The sequence below is a fragment of the Beta vulgaris genome, chromosome 4 (assembly GCF_026745355.1).
Source record: "Beta vulgaris subsp. vulgaris cultivar EL10 chromosome 4, EL10.2, whole genome shotgun sequence".
In the NCBI taxonomy this organism is placed as follows: domain Eukaryota; kingdom Viridiplantae; phylum Streptophyta; class Magnoliopsida; order Caryophyllales; family Amaranthaceae; genus Beta; species Beta vulgaris.
The window spans coordinates 62,754,250-62,771,054 of NC_079205.1; the positions used below are offsets into that span (position 1 = coordinate 62,754,250).

A 16,805-nucleotide genomic window follows, 5' to 3' on the forward strand; every position below is an offset into this window, starting at 1 on the left:
ATAAAAATTTGATATTTGGAATCATCACGAGATAAACCTAACAAGACCCAACTTGACTATGGTTTTTCTTGTATAATAGTGTGAGACGACATTACAAGGTTAGGTGATGAATAGTGCTAAAAAGCAAATGGTGCAAATATAAAAATACGGAGGTGATATATGTATATATATATTTGGACACTTTTTCAAGAATCCGTGATAAGATAAATTTCTTCTCGGCTACCCTCACACAGAGACCCAACAAGTCCCAACCCTCCTCTCCAACCATATTGAAATTTTGCTTGCACCAACACTTGAACTTTGATACTCCATATGGGAGATACTAAGCCATACCATCAAGAGGTATTTTCCATACCTCCGGCTCAACTGAGCAGACATGAAACACAAAGGAGGAAGGCGAGGCGATAATATTCGCTATACTTGTCTTTGTGGGAAGTTTCACATTACTTGCTACACTTCCTTTTTCGGCAATAAACTCTCTTTATCTCTCTCCTCTCATATGGGTCTCTTTTCTTTTTACTCTCTACCTCTCTCTTCTCCAAAATTGCATAGGAGTCCGTGAATTGAGAAGCGTAGCTAGTATTATGAAACGGAGGAAGTATTAGAATATGTAATTAATACTAATTTTATAAGATAAGGACATTTAAGTAATTTCACAGCCCAAAAAAATTACCAAATAAGGTTAAAAAAAGAGTTGCATCTATCATGAAAAACCCCTAAATGGAAAGTGTTGCATGCATCTTGAAAGGGGTATATTGAAACGAATCTGACAAGGCCCCACATGACAATATATTTCTTTACGTAAAAATCACAATAGATAGTGAAAAGGATGGTGAGCAAATAGTGTAAAAGCCCAATTATTGTAGTAGAAAAAGAACGGAAGAAATATATATTACGGTTGATACGGATAAATCCAATAACTAATCACCATTTAGTAGACAACAAAAAACCTTAACATCCATGAGAATGTTAGTGCATCCTCAAGTAGTCATGTATGAATAGAAATTGATGAGGGAAATCAAATGTTGTGGATAATATTAAGACTTTCCACACATATTTACATGGAATTGTAGACCAATACCAAAATCTATTACTATATTCCAATCAATCACTGAGCATGGGTGAATTTGGACATCTTAAAACATAGAAATGGCTATCAGCCTATCAGTTGGTTACCTTGATTTTTCTCCATATCTCCCATATACTTGACCTCTATTTCTTTGTTGAAAAGTTTCCCAAGAAGAGTATTTTTCAGGAAATGCAACACTGCTATAAATGCTTTTATACACTATATTTAGCATTCATGTCATCTATAGACTATAGTTACTATATGTCTATACAGCACAACAGTGCAGAAAGACGAAAAATGATTCAACACTGGAACTAATTTAGAATATCAGCCTTCTGCATGTTAATCAGGCATTCTTATCTCACCCGAGCAGCGTCGAACAGTTCTCTCCATTTCTGTGGATCACTTCCTGGTCCATCTCCCTGCAATATACAACACTCTCAACCTAAAGATAACAAGATAATCTTCAACTTTTGGTGAAAAAATGCAGAAAGAAAATGCTACTAGTATATGACAATTCAGAGAGAAAGAATTTCAAGTATTATATAACCTGAACAGAATTAATTTCAAAAATCTGCCCTTCTGTGGATTCAATATCCAGTGACTGTATACAAGCCTCAGCAACGACAATTCGACTTGCTTCTCCAATAAGCGTATCTCCTGGTCAAAATTCAAGAAAGGGTAGACAGATGAGGAAATACAGAAACATGTCACAAAGAGGGATATTATTAAGTTCCATAAAAGGAAGCATAATATGCAATAAGATGGGGGAACCATAGTACTTTTGATGCATGAAAACTCTCCAGAAGGTACCGTCACTTGTTCCGAATCTTTGCAAGGTCATGTTACCTGTTTCCGAATCTTTGAATTCTAGGAAAGGTTTCGGTTGTGTTTCCGAAATTTTTCATGGAGCCATTCATGAAAAAGTGTACTAGAAAGTTCCCCGCTTGATGTTAATTCTATTCTCTCGAGTGAAGAAAGAACAGTCCTATAAACTGTACATAGCATGCAGATAGCAATGTAGTTTGCATGCAGAAGAATGATTGACTTAGTTTAAGAATTGCCAGAAGCATGATTATGCTCTTCGGATATAATATTTGATTCCGTAACCAAAAACATTCACTTGTGAAACTAGTAAGCATGCAATTAAGTGTCTTGAAGGTGGCAAAAGTAGCATACCTTGACCTATGAGGACAGCACGGCGCTCCCCAGCTGTTGCTCTGAGCAGAGTATTGAGATCATATGAGGTATACGGGCCATCAGTCAACCTTCCAGGTCTAGTACAAAAGGCAATGCCCATGAGAAATTATATTACAATAATAGTCTAATTATAATGATCTTATTTATACAATTAGTGGTGTGCATCAGATCCTGGCAATTCATTTAGAGTCCCACAAATCGAACCTGATTATAGTATAAGGTATACCAGAATCACAAAGAAAATCCTCTCCCATCTTTTTGTACTTCAAAACGCCAAAAAGATTCATGACGCTGCAGGATGAACATCGGGAAAATTGATCAAACAAGCCAGTTAGCAGTTTGATCAGGTCAGTCATCAACTACCACACTATGTAGTATGTATATGTGAAAAGTCGTACCTCCATGGTAGTTCATTGAACTTGGTCACTCCAATTGATGAAACAAGAATGAATCTTTTCAGAGTTGACGGAAGTATGGATATGAGGTTTCTCAAACCTTCCCAATCTGCAGATTAGTACACAAATTACCAGTCAGCACGAAGATCAGGCAAGTGATCCAAAAACAGGTATAATAGTTGCCAGTTACCATGTCAGCTATTTTATCTGTCTGGAGTTAGTTATCACATTGTTTCAGTCTCTCATTAATGATATGACATGATTGTATTTGTACCCGTACAAAAATTTAAGTAGTATTCTATCCCATTTCTATCGCTTGATTTAAATGCATATGAGGAAAGCCACTCATAGACCTTTATATTAGGAAACGTGACACCTTTTTCAGATATCATATGATAGTGTATATACATACTTGCATAATATGACTGCATTCAAGAAGCAACAGACCTACTCTTTCAGGTGTGTTGTCTCCATCCCATCTTCGTGAAGGAAAGGCTGTCGTCCCTGTGCAGCATATAACATGTGTGACACCCTAAAAGACAGATTTGTCCAGAATTTACCCACATTATCAATCCACAGGTTAATCATTATACTAAACCTACTCTAACTCGACTCAAGGTGTTCTCATTAGGACGGACCTCAAGAATCGATGGATCCAGATCTGCTTGGTTCCTTGTGTCCCCCTTACACACCTGCCAAAGTTCTAAAAGCTCCTTTAATATAAACTTTAAATCTTCACAGGACATAAATGAAAGGAAAAGAGACTAGCTCGCGACATGAAATACCATCAGGTATAGGAGAGGAAATTATGGACAGCAATGTCTTACATTTATACTAGTTCATAGTCCATATCGAGTTATCGATTAGAACATATTGAATTAATTACCTGTAGTTGCTCTTCATCTTGTTCACCAAACAATTTGGCTGCTTTTTCAGGATCTCGCAATAAAAGCCGTACTTTGATATTGCGGCTGATCAATGACGCCACTACGATCTGCCCTGCAAAGAAGCAACAAAAAGTATTCCAATGATCCAAACTTCTTTCCTATCCCTACTTCAAAGTTTAAACCTTGGAACACATCTAGAGATACTGCTCCTTCTTGTCTCAATATACTTTACCAATTTGTTTTTTTCTTGGTCTTTGATGCACATCTTTGCCTATTAATATATTTAATTACATATAAATAACGTATTAAAATACAGTTGATAATTAGAAAATACACAATTTTATGATTGTAATAAGATCCCACGTGACTATATCTTTCTTGTATCGTAATTATAAATATACGGATTTGATATGAAAACCTCGTAGCTAAGGTTTGGTTGGGAATGAAAGCCTCGAGTATCTTGAGGAACTCAAATGCTTGCTAGTTTTAAGTGAGTAAGCAGGGAAAGTACATTGTGTTTCCTTCAAAATTGTGCATTACAATCTAATATATAAAAACAAGCCAAGATTGAGTTTGTAGTTCATTGGAAGCAAATTATAGATAGTTTTACTAATCATCATAATATTAGTTACAAAAAACCATCATCATAAAATAATCTTACCAGATAAGAACTTAAACCAACACTCTAGTAATCAACAATTTTTGCCTTAGAACATGAAGCTATTAGGTTTAACACAAAACACAACAAAAATACAAAGACCAACATGTCTATTTCTAAGTACAACTAACTACTAAGGCAAAGTTTTAAATTTCTTACAAAGTAAGATCAACAAATTCACATTCTAGAACATCATCAATGCTCGAAAATGGCGCCAAAATTAGCTGGAAAAGAATTGCAAGTTTGCACTAGTGCAATCACAGTTTTTCTACCCAACAAAAGAAGCTTAACTGAAGAAGAACAACCAATATATTATTAAAAAAATCTAAAGAATGTTAAAACTTTTAACTTTTTATAATTTTTACTTATCCATCATCTTCATAAATAAATATATTAAAAGTCATTCCCACACAAAAATCGGTGCCATGTGACACTCGTCTTAAAGGTGTTTTACTTCATGTAATCCACATATGTTAAAAATAGTATAGGTAATAATCTAGTGACTTCAAGTTCATAAATTAAACTCTTAACCACTTGACCAAGTGGTATTCAGTATTATCATTTTAAAGTATAATATTAATAAATGAAAATTTTCCTATCAGTTTGGGCTAATAACTACTCTTGTTTGGTTGACAAAACAAATCATGGGAAGTGCAAATTCCTAGGAAGTAGAAGCATATGGAGTTGTTTGGTTGGCAAAATCATGAGAATTTGCACTTCCTAGGACGTTCTACTTCCCACACAATGGGGGAAGTTGCTTACCTAGTTCCCCGTAGGTAAGTGTCACTTCCCATGGGAATTCCATCTTCCCATAGCTTACAAAACAATTTTGTTTACTTCCTGGGAAGTGAATTTTCATGTGAAAAATCAAGGGAAGATCAACTTCCCAAGTGCAACCAAACGATACCTAAGTTATTAATGGTTGAAATCGTGCATCGACAAAGGTAAACTTTAAAATGGTGCGACTATAAAATGGTGCGACTATTTCTAAACGGAGGAAATATACGAGACATGAATAAAGAGAGTTACCAACACCACCAGAGCCACCAACAACAAGAACCAACTTAGAAGCTGAAGCTGAAGAAGGATTGGAATCAAAGGTTGTCTTTGAATCTGATGATTGAATGACATCTTCTTTAACAGCACGAATTACTGATGAATTTACTGAGCAAAAACTTCTGAAATTGGGCTTTAAACAAGGCCAATAATTTGTGGGTGTCAAAGAAAGAGGAGTGATTGATTGAAAAGTTTTTAGGGTTCTTTGATCTTTGAAGGATGAATTTAGAATTGGAGGGAATGACAGTTTTGTTGCCATGAATGCAGTAGAGGAGGAGAGAGAGAAGCAGGAACTTGAACTGGTGGTTGTTACTCCAAGTTTATGGTTTGTTGGGCAAAGAATTTCAAATTTTCTGGACCATATACCTGGTTGATATCAGTTTTTTGTTTTTTTATCCTCTCTTTTTTAAAGATATTATAAATAAAATAATTGATATAGCAGTCTTAATTATGATCAAATTTGCTTTTATCGATTTTAACTAGTTTTTATGTCCGGGTTATGCCCGAGTAATTATAATTTTCATTTATTAATATTTTACATGAGATGGAGAGATAGGTTGTAATTCAAGATTGATGTGCCATCGAACAATGAGATTATTGGCAAATTCGAGTGTGCTAATGGGGGCCTTTTGCATTATGTCAATCTATGCAGAGTGTATAGATCAAAAGGTTGGCTTATTAATAGCAAGCAAGTCCGAGTGCTTTCAAATATTCCATTCTTGTAGCAGCCAACGAGCACAAATAAGTACATGCACCCAAGTGCATGTAGAGCATGGTGCACCCTTTTCTAAACTACGTCGTTTTATCATTTTTAGAGTCTATAATTTTAAAAAATTATTGTCATTTGTTTCCTTGAATTTTGCAAGTAAAGATTCCTTTTTCGAATTTAAATTTAAAGGTATATGTTCTTTTACCTTGAGTGTAGATGTTCATTTACTATATGTTCTTTTCATTATAACATTTGTTCTTTTATAAATATAGATTTACACGTTCTTTAATTTTAAGCTGTGTGTTCTTTTTATAACTAGAAAAGTTGTTGAAAAAAGTTCGTGTTCTTTTATATTAATTGTATGTTCTTTTTGGATGCACCATGAACATTGTGCACCCTAGTCCATAATCCACGCTTTGGCCAACGAGCCACCGCACGTCCGCACCAAATCCTGCTCCTTTTCAAACTCTAGTGATTTTTACCTATTCGATAGATGTGTGCATTTGACCTTTCATTCTCAACCCGTGCACAATAGGAAGACACAATTTCTGAACTTGGAGCCCTGCTTGGGGGTATATGCATACTAATATTCTTACAATTACTAATAAACTAGTTATTAGGCTCGGGCTATGTCCTGGGTAAGAAAAGTTTCCATTTATTAATATTGTACTTTGATATGATAGAATAATGTTGCTCTTACTCAACTACAAGTATATCATTGCTCCATACCGTAACCATGTGAAATTGGTAAAATCTCTCCTTCAACTTAACCGGTAGATTTTTGATGAACGCAAATGCCCTCTTCATTTTAACAAAATTTTACTTTTTTTTTTACAAAGAACTTATTATTATTTAACGAATGTATATCTGCGGATATGTTTTTTTAATTGAACTTATTTTTACTAAACAAGAAATAAACTTATTTTACGAAATCTTTATTGTTGTCTCTCATATAATTTACATTTTTTAAGGAAAAAACTATATGCAGCTCTAAGGACTATATATAAGAAGCTAAAAATGAAAATAAGTTGCATTAATTGATCATTTATTATATCAGTTGATGCAAAATTTTTCCATTAATTCACAACTTATTTCCATTTTAAGTAGTGTATTTATGTCTTATATGCAACTGTAAGGACTATATATAGCATATTTTTTTTTTAATACTAAATGAAATTTATTCTCACATAAATGAACTGAATAAAACTTAAAAACTTATTTCTACCAAGGCCAATACAATAGAATCTAATTACATTTAAGTTTTAACATACGTGTTATTCTAAGAAGCTGTTCTCCTCAAGTTATTAAAATAAGTTTCAGTAAAAACAAGTTAATTTCAACAAAATATTAAGTTAAGTTTATCAACAATAAGCCAAATCTAGCAAGATTAAGTTCGGCAAAAATGAGTGAGGGCATGTTTTTTTCGACATAAAATAGCTGAACTGAAAAAGTGAACTGAAATGAATAGTGATATGTGAGAGTAAAAGTATTGTTTAAAACTGAACTGAACTGAAATAAGTTGGGGAGAACATGCCTTAAGGCTATGTTCAGTTCACCTTATTTTTGCTTATTTCAGATCTAATCAGATCAGATCAGTTCAGATCAGATCAGTTCAGATCATGCTTATATTTAAAAGTCATTATATCTTTAATTACATATTAGTAAGAATCAAACAAGAGCCCACATGACTATATTTTTCCTTATATATTGTGAAAAATCTAAAAGATAAGATCTTGTAATCAGATCAATTCAGATAAGTTCAGATCAGAAAATTTCAGGTGAACTAAACATATCCTAAGTTTGGCAAAAACGAGTTGGAGTAAACAAACCCAGAATGCCAGAAGGGTGTAATTGAGATGCTCAAACATAAAATCAAATGGTACAAACGGGTCTTCTTATAATGCTCTTCTTAAGTTCTTATGAGGCTGGGCCTGGTACAGAACCCCAGAATCCAGATGTGGTAAACTGCTCCATCTTCATATAGATTCTGTCAGTATAAAAACCACCCAAAAAAAGAAAAACTTGTTCAGTTCAACAGTCAAACAAAGGGTCTCATTCTCTTCTACTGCTGAGTAGAAAATTCAGAAATGGATTCAGCAGCACTGAGACTCTCTAACATCAGAAGACATCTACACCCTCAACCTTCTTCTTCAAGTTCTCATCTTTCAAAGGTTTCATGTCATGAACCTTTCAATTTTATGTTATTTTGATTGCCCGCCATATATTTTTTATTATTGTTTTGATTTCTTTGATTATTTATTGTGCTGTGCTTTATGAATATTTTGATGGGTAGATAGTATTTTGTTTAGATTTTGAAGGAAATGTCAAATTTTGAACTTTGGTGTAATGTAATGTAGGGTGGGTTGATCAAAATAAGCCCTGAAGTTTCTGATGCTTTATCTCGTGGAGCTGCAGTTGTTGCTTTGGAGTCTACTATTATTTGCCATGGTATGTTGTATGCTGTAAAATATAGTCTTTTACTGTGAATTTCTGTACTTGTTACTTTGATTGAAAAGGGTTTTGTGGTTGGCTGTAAAATTTGATTATTGAGCTCAAATATGTTGTAATTTACATGAAGTTGGATTATATAGTTAGGCTGAAATTGAAACTTTTGTGTGTACGTGTATGTGTGTGTATGCACGTGCTCATGTACGTGTGTGTGCGCGCGTGTTAAAACTATAGTTCCTTCAATTGAAAGGAAATGTGGGCTGGTTCTAATGTATTTTTGCTGTCTTGAAGTGGAATTTTGGATTCTGAAAGAGGTTATAAGTGGCTATTACAATAATCTTCCTCAAAGGAATTAAAGGGAGAATGTGCGCAATTTCGAGTTTTTCTTTGCACTTTGAACATATGAATTTGATTTGTGAATTCATGAACTAGAAAATTAGAATTTCTACGCAATAAAAGAACAAGAATTGTAAGGATTGGACGGTTGGACCTGGTTATTTTTGAATATTATTTGATGTTTTTGTATGCTTGGATGTGGAAGTACTGTGTCCTTCCTTGGGTTGACTGTTTCTAAAATGAACTGTATTAGTGTAAACGAGTAATACGACCAACTGGCTAATGAATTGTTGATTTCTTTCTACCAATTTCCCTTGCTCTTGCTGACTGCTCTATGTATGATGATATCAGGAATGCCCTACCCTCAAAACTTGGAAACTGCGAAGGAAATAGAGGCAATTGTGAGAAGTAATGGAGCTATTCCTGCAACCATTGCTATATTGGATGGAATTCCACGCATAGGTGCTTACTTCTCAATCCTTTATTTGCCCTACTGTTGTCTATTACATATTCGCTATGTATTTTGCTCAAGTTATCAGGTAATATGTGTAGATGTCCTCTTTTTATGTGTGTTTGTGGATGTGGGGTAGGGGGGGGGGGTTGTCTCTTCAAAGAAACGAGAACTAAGGATAGAGAAATGTGGATTTTATCTTATATGATTTTGTTCATTAGTCATCATTGGAGATTGCAAACAGTTTTCTACTTGTAATAGTAGATGCATGATGAAATCTGCTAATGTACTCCCCCCCCCCCCGCGCGTTAAAAAACATCTTAATTAAGTGGGAAAATATCGAAGTTTCGTCTGTCCCTAAGTTTAACAAATCTATTGTAATGATTAGGTCTCCAAAGTGAAGAACTGGAACGACTTGCTAGAACTGGAGCTCAAGTTCTAAAGACTGCTCGTCGTGACATTGCTGCAGTTGTAAGTGCTTCCTTCAGCCTTGGATCTGCCTGAAGAAGGAAATTTGATACTTATATATCTTAAAATTGGCGCCTTTTCCACTTTTGTTCATATGGAAGCAGCTTTATGTTTCAAGTGTTGATAATTAAGCCCATACATGACTACATGCTGATCTCTCATGTAGCCACACTTTTGTTCCATCTTATTCATGTGGTTCTCATGTGCTTAGAGTTTGAAAATGTTTGAGGAAAGCCCTGTGAAAATAAATTGCTGTTAGACCTATTTTTCTATTGAAGTTAAAAGTATTTCAATTTCAACAATAAATTTAAGCTTTCACCTCTGTTTGGCTGAACCGGGAAGGGGGGGGGGGAACATTCTCTGGTTTGGGATTATTGGGGACTAAGACAAACTAGTTCCTTTAAGTTTCCATGCTTCTTATTATTATCAAGCTGCAAACAGTTGTTGTGCTTCAGCTCAAATGTGAATAGCCTCTGTGGATGACGTTACTTGCCTCATCACTGCATCGCCCGGGTTAAAATTATCTAGAGACATTGGGGACTTATGTTGATGTTTGTGTGCGTGTTTTTTTTTGGTTGGGGGGTGGGGCTGTTGGGGGGGGGGGTTCAACCTGTTATACAGTGATATATTTTTGTGAAGCTGCTAAATCAGAATTTGTACTCTGCATGTATCTTCGAAATCCACCTGTTCACTTTACATATATTACTGGTGCTTTTTTTTTCTTATTGAAAAATCCCAATAAGTGAAAGCTATTAGCTATCATGTTGCGACTGGGTTGTCTTTTAAGCTTCTACTCTAGCCATCAACTTTTTGGGAAGAAATTGATGTATTTGTAACTGCTAATCCATCCACGCTATATGATTTTTATTTAAAGACATCAGTGACGACCAGACGAACATGATTTGCGCCAATTATGTAGCTTAATTTAGCTTATATCAAAGATAGTCATGCTTTTGTCATTGAACTTTGAGGAGTCTCTTAGTGGGTAAAGTTTCTAACTTTAGAATTTGGATTATGATGGATTAGATCAGAGAGTTTCTTTATTTCTTTTCAAAACTATCCTTAACTTATTATTTTTGCTGTGTACTGGTAGTGGTTGCCAGTGAGTTGCCTTGCTTCTGGTATATTTGAGAAAACCTCTTTGCAATTGTAAGGCTGAGGATCAAAGAGGACTTTTTTGCAGCTCTATGGTTAAGGTTGTATATGTTTGAGTCCCTAAGCTACTAGAGATATTAGGGTAATGGTGTGATATGGTGTGATATTATTGTCTCATAAATCATCTGAACTCTCAAAAGTTACATATTTCATATCATGTTTAATGGTTATTACCAATGTTTAGGAATCTAGTCTATCTAGACAGGCTGTCTCTTTATCCTGCACTGTGATCCTTCAAGCTTCCAGCCTCTTTGCGCTGTCTTTTCTTCTCTCTTTTTGCGAGTTATTAGTTTAAGAACTGACATAGCTAATATAGCTTGAAATGATGATTAAGGACTGAAAATGGATTTGTATTAATAAAATGGAAATTGCAGAAAATATGTAAATATAGTAACAAACTTCCAAAAGGCTTGATCCTTCCTAATAAATTCTTTAGCTCACCAGAACTCTCATTAATATTTTCCATGCTTTCCCTGATCTAACTTCCTCTATTTATAGAGTTTCTATTCTAACCAAACTTACTTATTCTCCAAGCCACTAACTTATGAAAGTACTACCTAAAGTGTCCCTTCCCCCTTATATCAGTACTTAGCATATTACTGGGGCCAGCCAGGAGCTCGGTGTCAATGAAGGACAAGGATGCATCCCCTTATAGTTTTGTCAAATGAACCTGGCTGTCAGGAAATCTCTGACAGGTGACAAACTACCTGAAGTGTGTATAGCAAATAAACTTCTCAATTAGTTCGTCTTTCTTACTTGTCTCGTTTGGTCTTCATGCTTCTTCGACAAACAATGTTTATTGTACATGAATGTATTGCGCTTGGTTCTAATTTCACTTGAAGTAAACTATCTAACTTTTGCTCTAGATTGCCGCTGGAGGAAATGGTGCTACAACAGTTTCGGCAACAATGTTTTTTGCCTCAATGGTCAGCTATGTCCCCAACATTGCATTGCACAGTTTGTGTCCTTTCCTATCTTCATTTGTTGGCTGACTATCATGAGTACTATTGCAGGTTGGCATTTCAGTCTTTGTGACCGGAGGAATTGGAGGAGTACACAGACACGGAGAGCAAAGTAATTACTCTTTTCTAATGCTGTGATATGTAAACAAAAGTTTAGCACACTTGACCTAGACTAGCCAGGGTCAGGAGTGAACAAGGCCATAGACGCTCCAGAATATATTTCATAAGACTCATACATTACATTGTGATTGGCAGTTGATTTTGGAAATCTAACAAACAGAGCTCTTCTCATTGTCCTTGTTATTTGCTTTATTAAATAATTATCATTTTCTTTTAGTGTATCTATTTTCAGGACTAAATCAAAATGGATGAACGTTCCTGCAGTCTTAAATGTGAAGTTCTATATAGACATTGTGTTTCTAATCAAGAGTCGAAAGAAAAAACCTTTCTGCTATCAGCTTATCATAGGGAGAGACTGGATATACTCGACTCTCTTTGATATGCCCCAGGTGGGAACCTCTTTATAGGTATTGGGGTTATGTTGGTTTAGAAGACCAGAAGTAGTATATCTTCTATGAAGTCTTGGATTATGTTACTACATTGGCAGATTTCCCAGCTTGATGATGATGAGGATGATGTTAATATGTGTGTGTATATTTGTATTTATCTTTAAATATGTGCTGATATGCATCTTGACATATTTTTTTTGCGTATCTGTTAACTTGATGAAAAAAATTGTTTTGATAATGTTGTATGCCTGTATCGCGTTAGAGAGTGGATTCAGGGAAGCCTGATGTCCTCTTATAAGAAACAGTGACATTCCTTGTTATGCAACAAATATAGCTTTCTGTTAATGGGTGTTTACTTGTTCTATTGCAGAATGTGCAGAGTTTTCCCCAGCCCTGCCATTATGATCATGTTGCTGTAATATATTTTAGGAGTGAGTTTGTTGATATCGAATAACAAAACTAAAATCCACGGAGGCCAAATCCATAACTTAAGTTACCAAATCTTTTAGTTGTGTAATTTTAAAATTTCTCCCTGGATGTAAAAGGGAAAATGTTTGTCAGCTTGAGTCAATAGTGACCAACACTCTTATACATTGTTCTTGGTTTTAATACTTTTCTTGCAGCCATGGATGTGTCATCTGATCTTACTGAGCTTGGGAAGACTCCAGTAGCAGTGGTTTCTGCTGGTGCTAAATCAATTCTTGACATATCTAGAACCCTCGAATACTTGGTACTGTAAACCTATGAAAGATCCAGAATTTCATCTTGCCTCCATAACCTATATCAGCTCAAGGTCTTCATTTTGTCCCATTTGTTTGGCACAGGAAACCCAGGGAGTTTGTGTTGCTGGATATAGGACTAATGAGTTTCCTGCCTTCTTTACTGAAACAAGCGGCTGTAAGGTATACTATCATCACTTCTATAATTTCATTATTTTCTGGCGAGTAGCATATAGGAAATCTGGCATTAGTCTAAGAGTATTTAGGCCATCAATTCCTATTTCATATAATGATACTTTTCTCCTTTTCCTATTGGCTGTCATTCGAGGTCATGTACAAGCTCTTAGAAGTTGTGAGTTAATGCATTGATATTTAAAACTGCCAAGTTATAATGTGTTGATATATGTCAAACGAAAAAATCACAGTGCATGAATATATTGAATGACGATAAATGGAATCAGAAGGTCTTAAAATGGTCAGATATCTTTGAACAGAGTCCTTGGCTCCATGTACCTCAAATACCTATATAATCTAAATAGTGGACATGTATCATGTAGTGCATTTTCAGGTCTCTTGAAATATGTTATTCCTGTATATAGAGCAATCTCTTGTAAAATAAGAATATATTATCGTTTAATGCTTTGTTTTTAGGTTTCTTGTCGCATAAACTCCCCAGAAGATGCTGCTCGCTTAATAGGTGCTGACAAATTACTTACCATTTCTTTGATCTCTTATGCTGGATATTTCTTGTCATTTTGATGGAAATCCTTTAAATTGCAGATGCCAACACAAAACTCAAGCTCGGAACTGGTATACTAATTGCAGTTCCTATTCCGAAAGAACATTCTGCTTCTGGAAGCTTTGTTGAATCTGCAATACAGAGAGCCTTGACTGAAGCAAGGTTAGATACTATCATACTAATCTCATAAAATTTCTCAATTATAATTGAGTTAAATCTGCTTGTAGTATCTCTAATTAAGTCTTAATGTGAATTGATTTGGAATATTTTTCAGGGCACAGAACATAAAGGGAAGTGCTGAAACCCCATTCTTGCTTTCGAAAGTAAACGAATTGACTGGAGGAGCTTCATTGACTTCTAGTATCCTTTGGTGCCCTAAAATTCTGATTTAGCTTCAATACAACTGAATCAACTCTGCTGCATTTTCACTCGAGATTCCAACTTCCGATTCTTGATTTTGTTGAATTGGCTGGTATGTTTCCTTGACTTACGTCTAGATATCGCTCTTGTGAAGAATAATGCAGCTGTAGGTTCCAAGATTGCTGTTTGTCTTTCCCAATTAAGAGGATATGATTGTCAAGTCAAATCTTGAAAGTCATCTATACTCGGGATCTTTGGCTACATGGCTGGGTATGTATCTAATCTAACTATCTATATTTTGGACTCCATCTGCGTGAGATTAGAGCTGACAATTTGGGTAAACGGGTTGTGTTTGTGGCTGGTCTCGTTTCGATTTTTGGTTGCTCTCAAACATCAGTCTTTTAAAAAGGTAGGATACATGCATGATATAACAAATTGATCTAATGGGTCGTGTCTAGGTCGATTTTGTATTTGGATCGTTTCTTAGCTCTACTTTAGATGTATGAGCTTGTTGGCGTAATTAACCCAAATGAGGATGGAACATATAGGCCTTTGGTTCCATTTATAAAGAATGACCACTTAGATAATACGAGAAATACATTTTCTGGAGAAAAATACTCTTCATCTAGCCACGGTTGTTACATATAATTTACTAATACAGTTCTTGCTCTTGCAGCTCATACTAGTATGCTACATGGTGTCATAGAACTCTCAAAAGTAATGTTGATGGAAAATTGGTCGGTTTCCACCCTTCATTGCTGAGCTAGGGGTCCCTTAGAGCAAAGCATATCAAGTATGTCGTGTTCGGGTTGAATTGCAGCATTTCCGGCTCAAACGATGGCAATTTTCGGGCTTGTGTCCTGGCATCAAAGACTGCTTGACCCGATTTTGCCCGGCCCATGATCAGTTATGGCTTCATGTTATATGACTCATTTGCTGTCCTCCTTTGGAGACCATTATCTCTTTTTGTGATTTATTTCATGGAAAGCTTAAAATGAAGTACAAATGTTACAAAGCTGAAAACATACTATTATATTTGTATTAGTGTAGTTCAGTTATATTATATGGTCTAGTTTAATAATGTACCAAGTAGTACTTGGTCTAGTGATTTAGTTTGTTGGATCAAACTCCACTAGGAGCACTTTGGGGGCGAAGATTTCCCCTTACCATCCCCTACTTCCAAGAGGCCTTGCCTGCAAATCCAAGTCGGGTTGACCTGTGCGAGATTCTGGTCCAATTAGGACGCTTTCGCCTTACCTTAAAAAAAAAGTTTAATAATGTGAATGGGGTTTGTTTCAAATTTGAAACAGGTGAACGTGGTTTCAACAAAAACTCCACTACAACATTCATGTGAGATCCAAAGACAATTTGGTCATCCAACAACTTATGTTTTTGTCTGCAAGTTTGTGTATACAAGCTGCAGTTGCAGTCCCACTATATCTATATGTTTATAATTATTAATAGGTCGGTTTTATTGTTAAACAGTCAAGAAAATCATACTATTTTATTATAGTATTCATAATTTCAGTTTTTCTAAAATTTATTTATAATATTTTTCCCACCTTATTCTAAAAGTTTATCAAACATGGTATAGTGGAAACATGACTTGGTGGTTGCGTTACGTACTAGTTTCTGTTTTTTTTTTTCTTTTCGTCTCCAAAACCTATCTTTGACTGACAATATCTTTTATTTTGTATTAATAAAAAATAAAGTCAATATTATAAATTTAAATATTGAGAGTGAATCTAACAAAATCTCATGTGAGTATATTTTTTCGTATACATTAATGAGAATAATTGATTATTAATTTTAAAATTTAACTTCCAAAACAGACCAGGAATTATATTATGGAACAAAGGGAATATATTATTAGAAAGTAATTTGACAAAGTTATTATTATAAGAGGAATGTTAAATGTGGTCTCAGATGTTTTTCTTTTTGTCAAAAAGTATATAATCCAATTTGCTCTTTTTATAATATACTCCTTGTTTTACTATTAATAAAACAATTACATCTTTAATATCATAATTGGATATTCCAGTTTAGTTCTTCTCATTAAAAGAAGTTTATTGTATGCCTTTTCACAATCCCTTTAAATAGCCTGTGTAACCTTTTTGAACATTTTTTTTAACCTTTTCATTTCATATTATTTCATATTCGACTTGTAAAGTAAATATCTCGTGTAGATAATAATTAGAAATAAAGGGAGTATATCCCTCAAAAAAAGAAATAAAGGGAATATACGTCATCACGAGAATTAAATAAAATGAAAATTATTATGTGTATTATTTAACTTTGTACTTGTATTAGAAAGCTATTTGTCTTTTTAATTTAAGTAAACATAAAATCTTTTTAATTTTAGTAAAAAGTAATAAGATCTATGGTTAAAAATAACCAAAACTACATTAAAACTAACCAGCAACATTAAATAATGTTAATTAGCATTAGATATAGAGTGGAACAAAAGTTTGCATGGATCCAAACAAACCAAATTTAACCACTAAGATTACATCAAATATTTCTAACCACCAATAGAATTACATCTTTAAGATTTTATATATTTCAGCTCAAATAGTAAAAAGTAAAAATATTTAAAACATGATTAATTTTATGTGACATTTAAAAAGAAATACAAGCATTATATTACGAAAAGAAAAGAGTAATATTCCAATAATATGCCATGT

General features: G+C 34.5%; 2 protein-coding genes across 3 annotated transcripts; one reads left to right on the forward strand and one right to left on the reverse strand.

Annotated features, from left to right (window-relative positions):
• Positions 1 to 973: 973 nt before the first annotated feature.
• LOC104890061 (hypothetical protein) lies at positions 974 to 5,614 on the reverse strand. 2 transcript variants are annotated; one of them, XM_057394537.1, is made up of 9 exons: positions 5,239 to 5,614; positions 3,551 to 3,663; positions 3,303 to 3,356; positions 3,112 to 3,196; positions 2,668 to 2,773; positions 2,474 to 2,560; positions 2,249 to 2,346; positions 1,620 to 1,729; positions 974 to 1,514 (listed from the first exon to the last, which is right to left on the reverse strand). In XM_057394537.1, the coding sequence occupies exons 1-9, from the start codon at positions 5,522 to 5,524 to the stop codon at positions 1,431 to 1,433; spliced, it is 1,023 nt and encodes a 340-aa protein (XP_057250520.1). In that variant the 5' UTR covers positions 5,525 to 5,614; the 3' UTR covers positions 974 to 1,430. The 2 variants fall into 2 exon arrangements, with proteins under 2 accessions (XP_057250520.1, XP_010673722.3); XM_010675420.4 differs by having other exon boundaries at positions 974 to 1,491; positions 5,239 to 5,612.
• Positions 5,615 to 7,891: 2,277 nt separating this feature from the next.
• Positions 7,892 to 15,202, forward strand: LOC104890060 (pseudouridine-5'-phosphate glycosidase). The gene is made up of 13 exons (XM_010675418.4): positions 7,892 to 8,145; positions 8,332 to 8,422; positions 9,110 to 9,220; positions 9,598 to 9,680; positions 11,699 to 11,758; positions 11,846 to 11,906; positions 12,927 to 13,033; positions 13,128 to 13,205; positions 13,674 to 13,719; positions 13,803 to 13,923; positions 14,036 to 14,121; positions 14,259 to 14,391; positions 14,798 to 15,202. The coding sequence occupies exons 1-12, from the start codon at positions 8,062 to 8,064 to the stop codon at positions 14,351 to 14,353; spliced, it is 1,023 nt and encodes a 340-aa protein (XP_010673720.1). The 5' UTR covers positions 7,892 to 8,061; the 3' UTR covers positions 14,354 to 14,391; positions 14,798 to 15,202.
• Positions 15,203 to 16,805: the final 1,603 nt, after the last annotated feature.

Excerpts from the sequence above, each read along its gene's own strand:
- LOC104890061 (XM_057394537.1), bottom strand. The coding sequence starts at position 5,524 with ATGGCAACAAAACTGTCATTCCCTCCAATTCTAAATTCATCCTTCAAA. Across the intron at positions 3,197-3,302 it reads TGGATCCATCGATTCTTGAG|GGTGTCACACATGTTATATG; the intron begins GTCCGTCCTAAT and ends TCTGTCTTTTAG. Across the intron at positions 2,347-2,473 it reads ATACCTTATACTATAATCAG|ACCTGGAAGGTTGACTGATG; the intron begins GTTCGATTTGTG and ends CTTTTGTACTAG.
- LOC104890060 (XM_010675418.4), top strand. The coding sequence starts at position 8,062 with ATGGATTCAGCAGCACTGAGACTCTCTAACATCAGAAGACATCTACAC. Across the intron at positions 8,423-9,109 it reads GTCTACTATTATTTGCCATG|GAATGCCCTACCCTCAAAAC; the intron begins GTATGTTGTATG and ends TGATGATATCAG. Across the intron at positions 13,034-13,127 it reads CTAGAACCCTCGAATACTTG|GAAACCCAGGGAGTTTGTGT; the intron begins GTACTGTAAACC and ends TGTTTGGCACAG.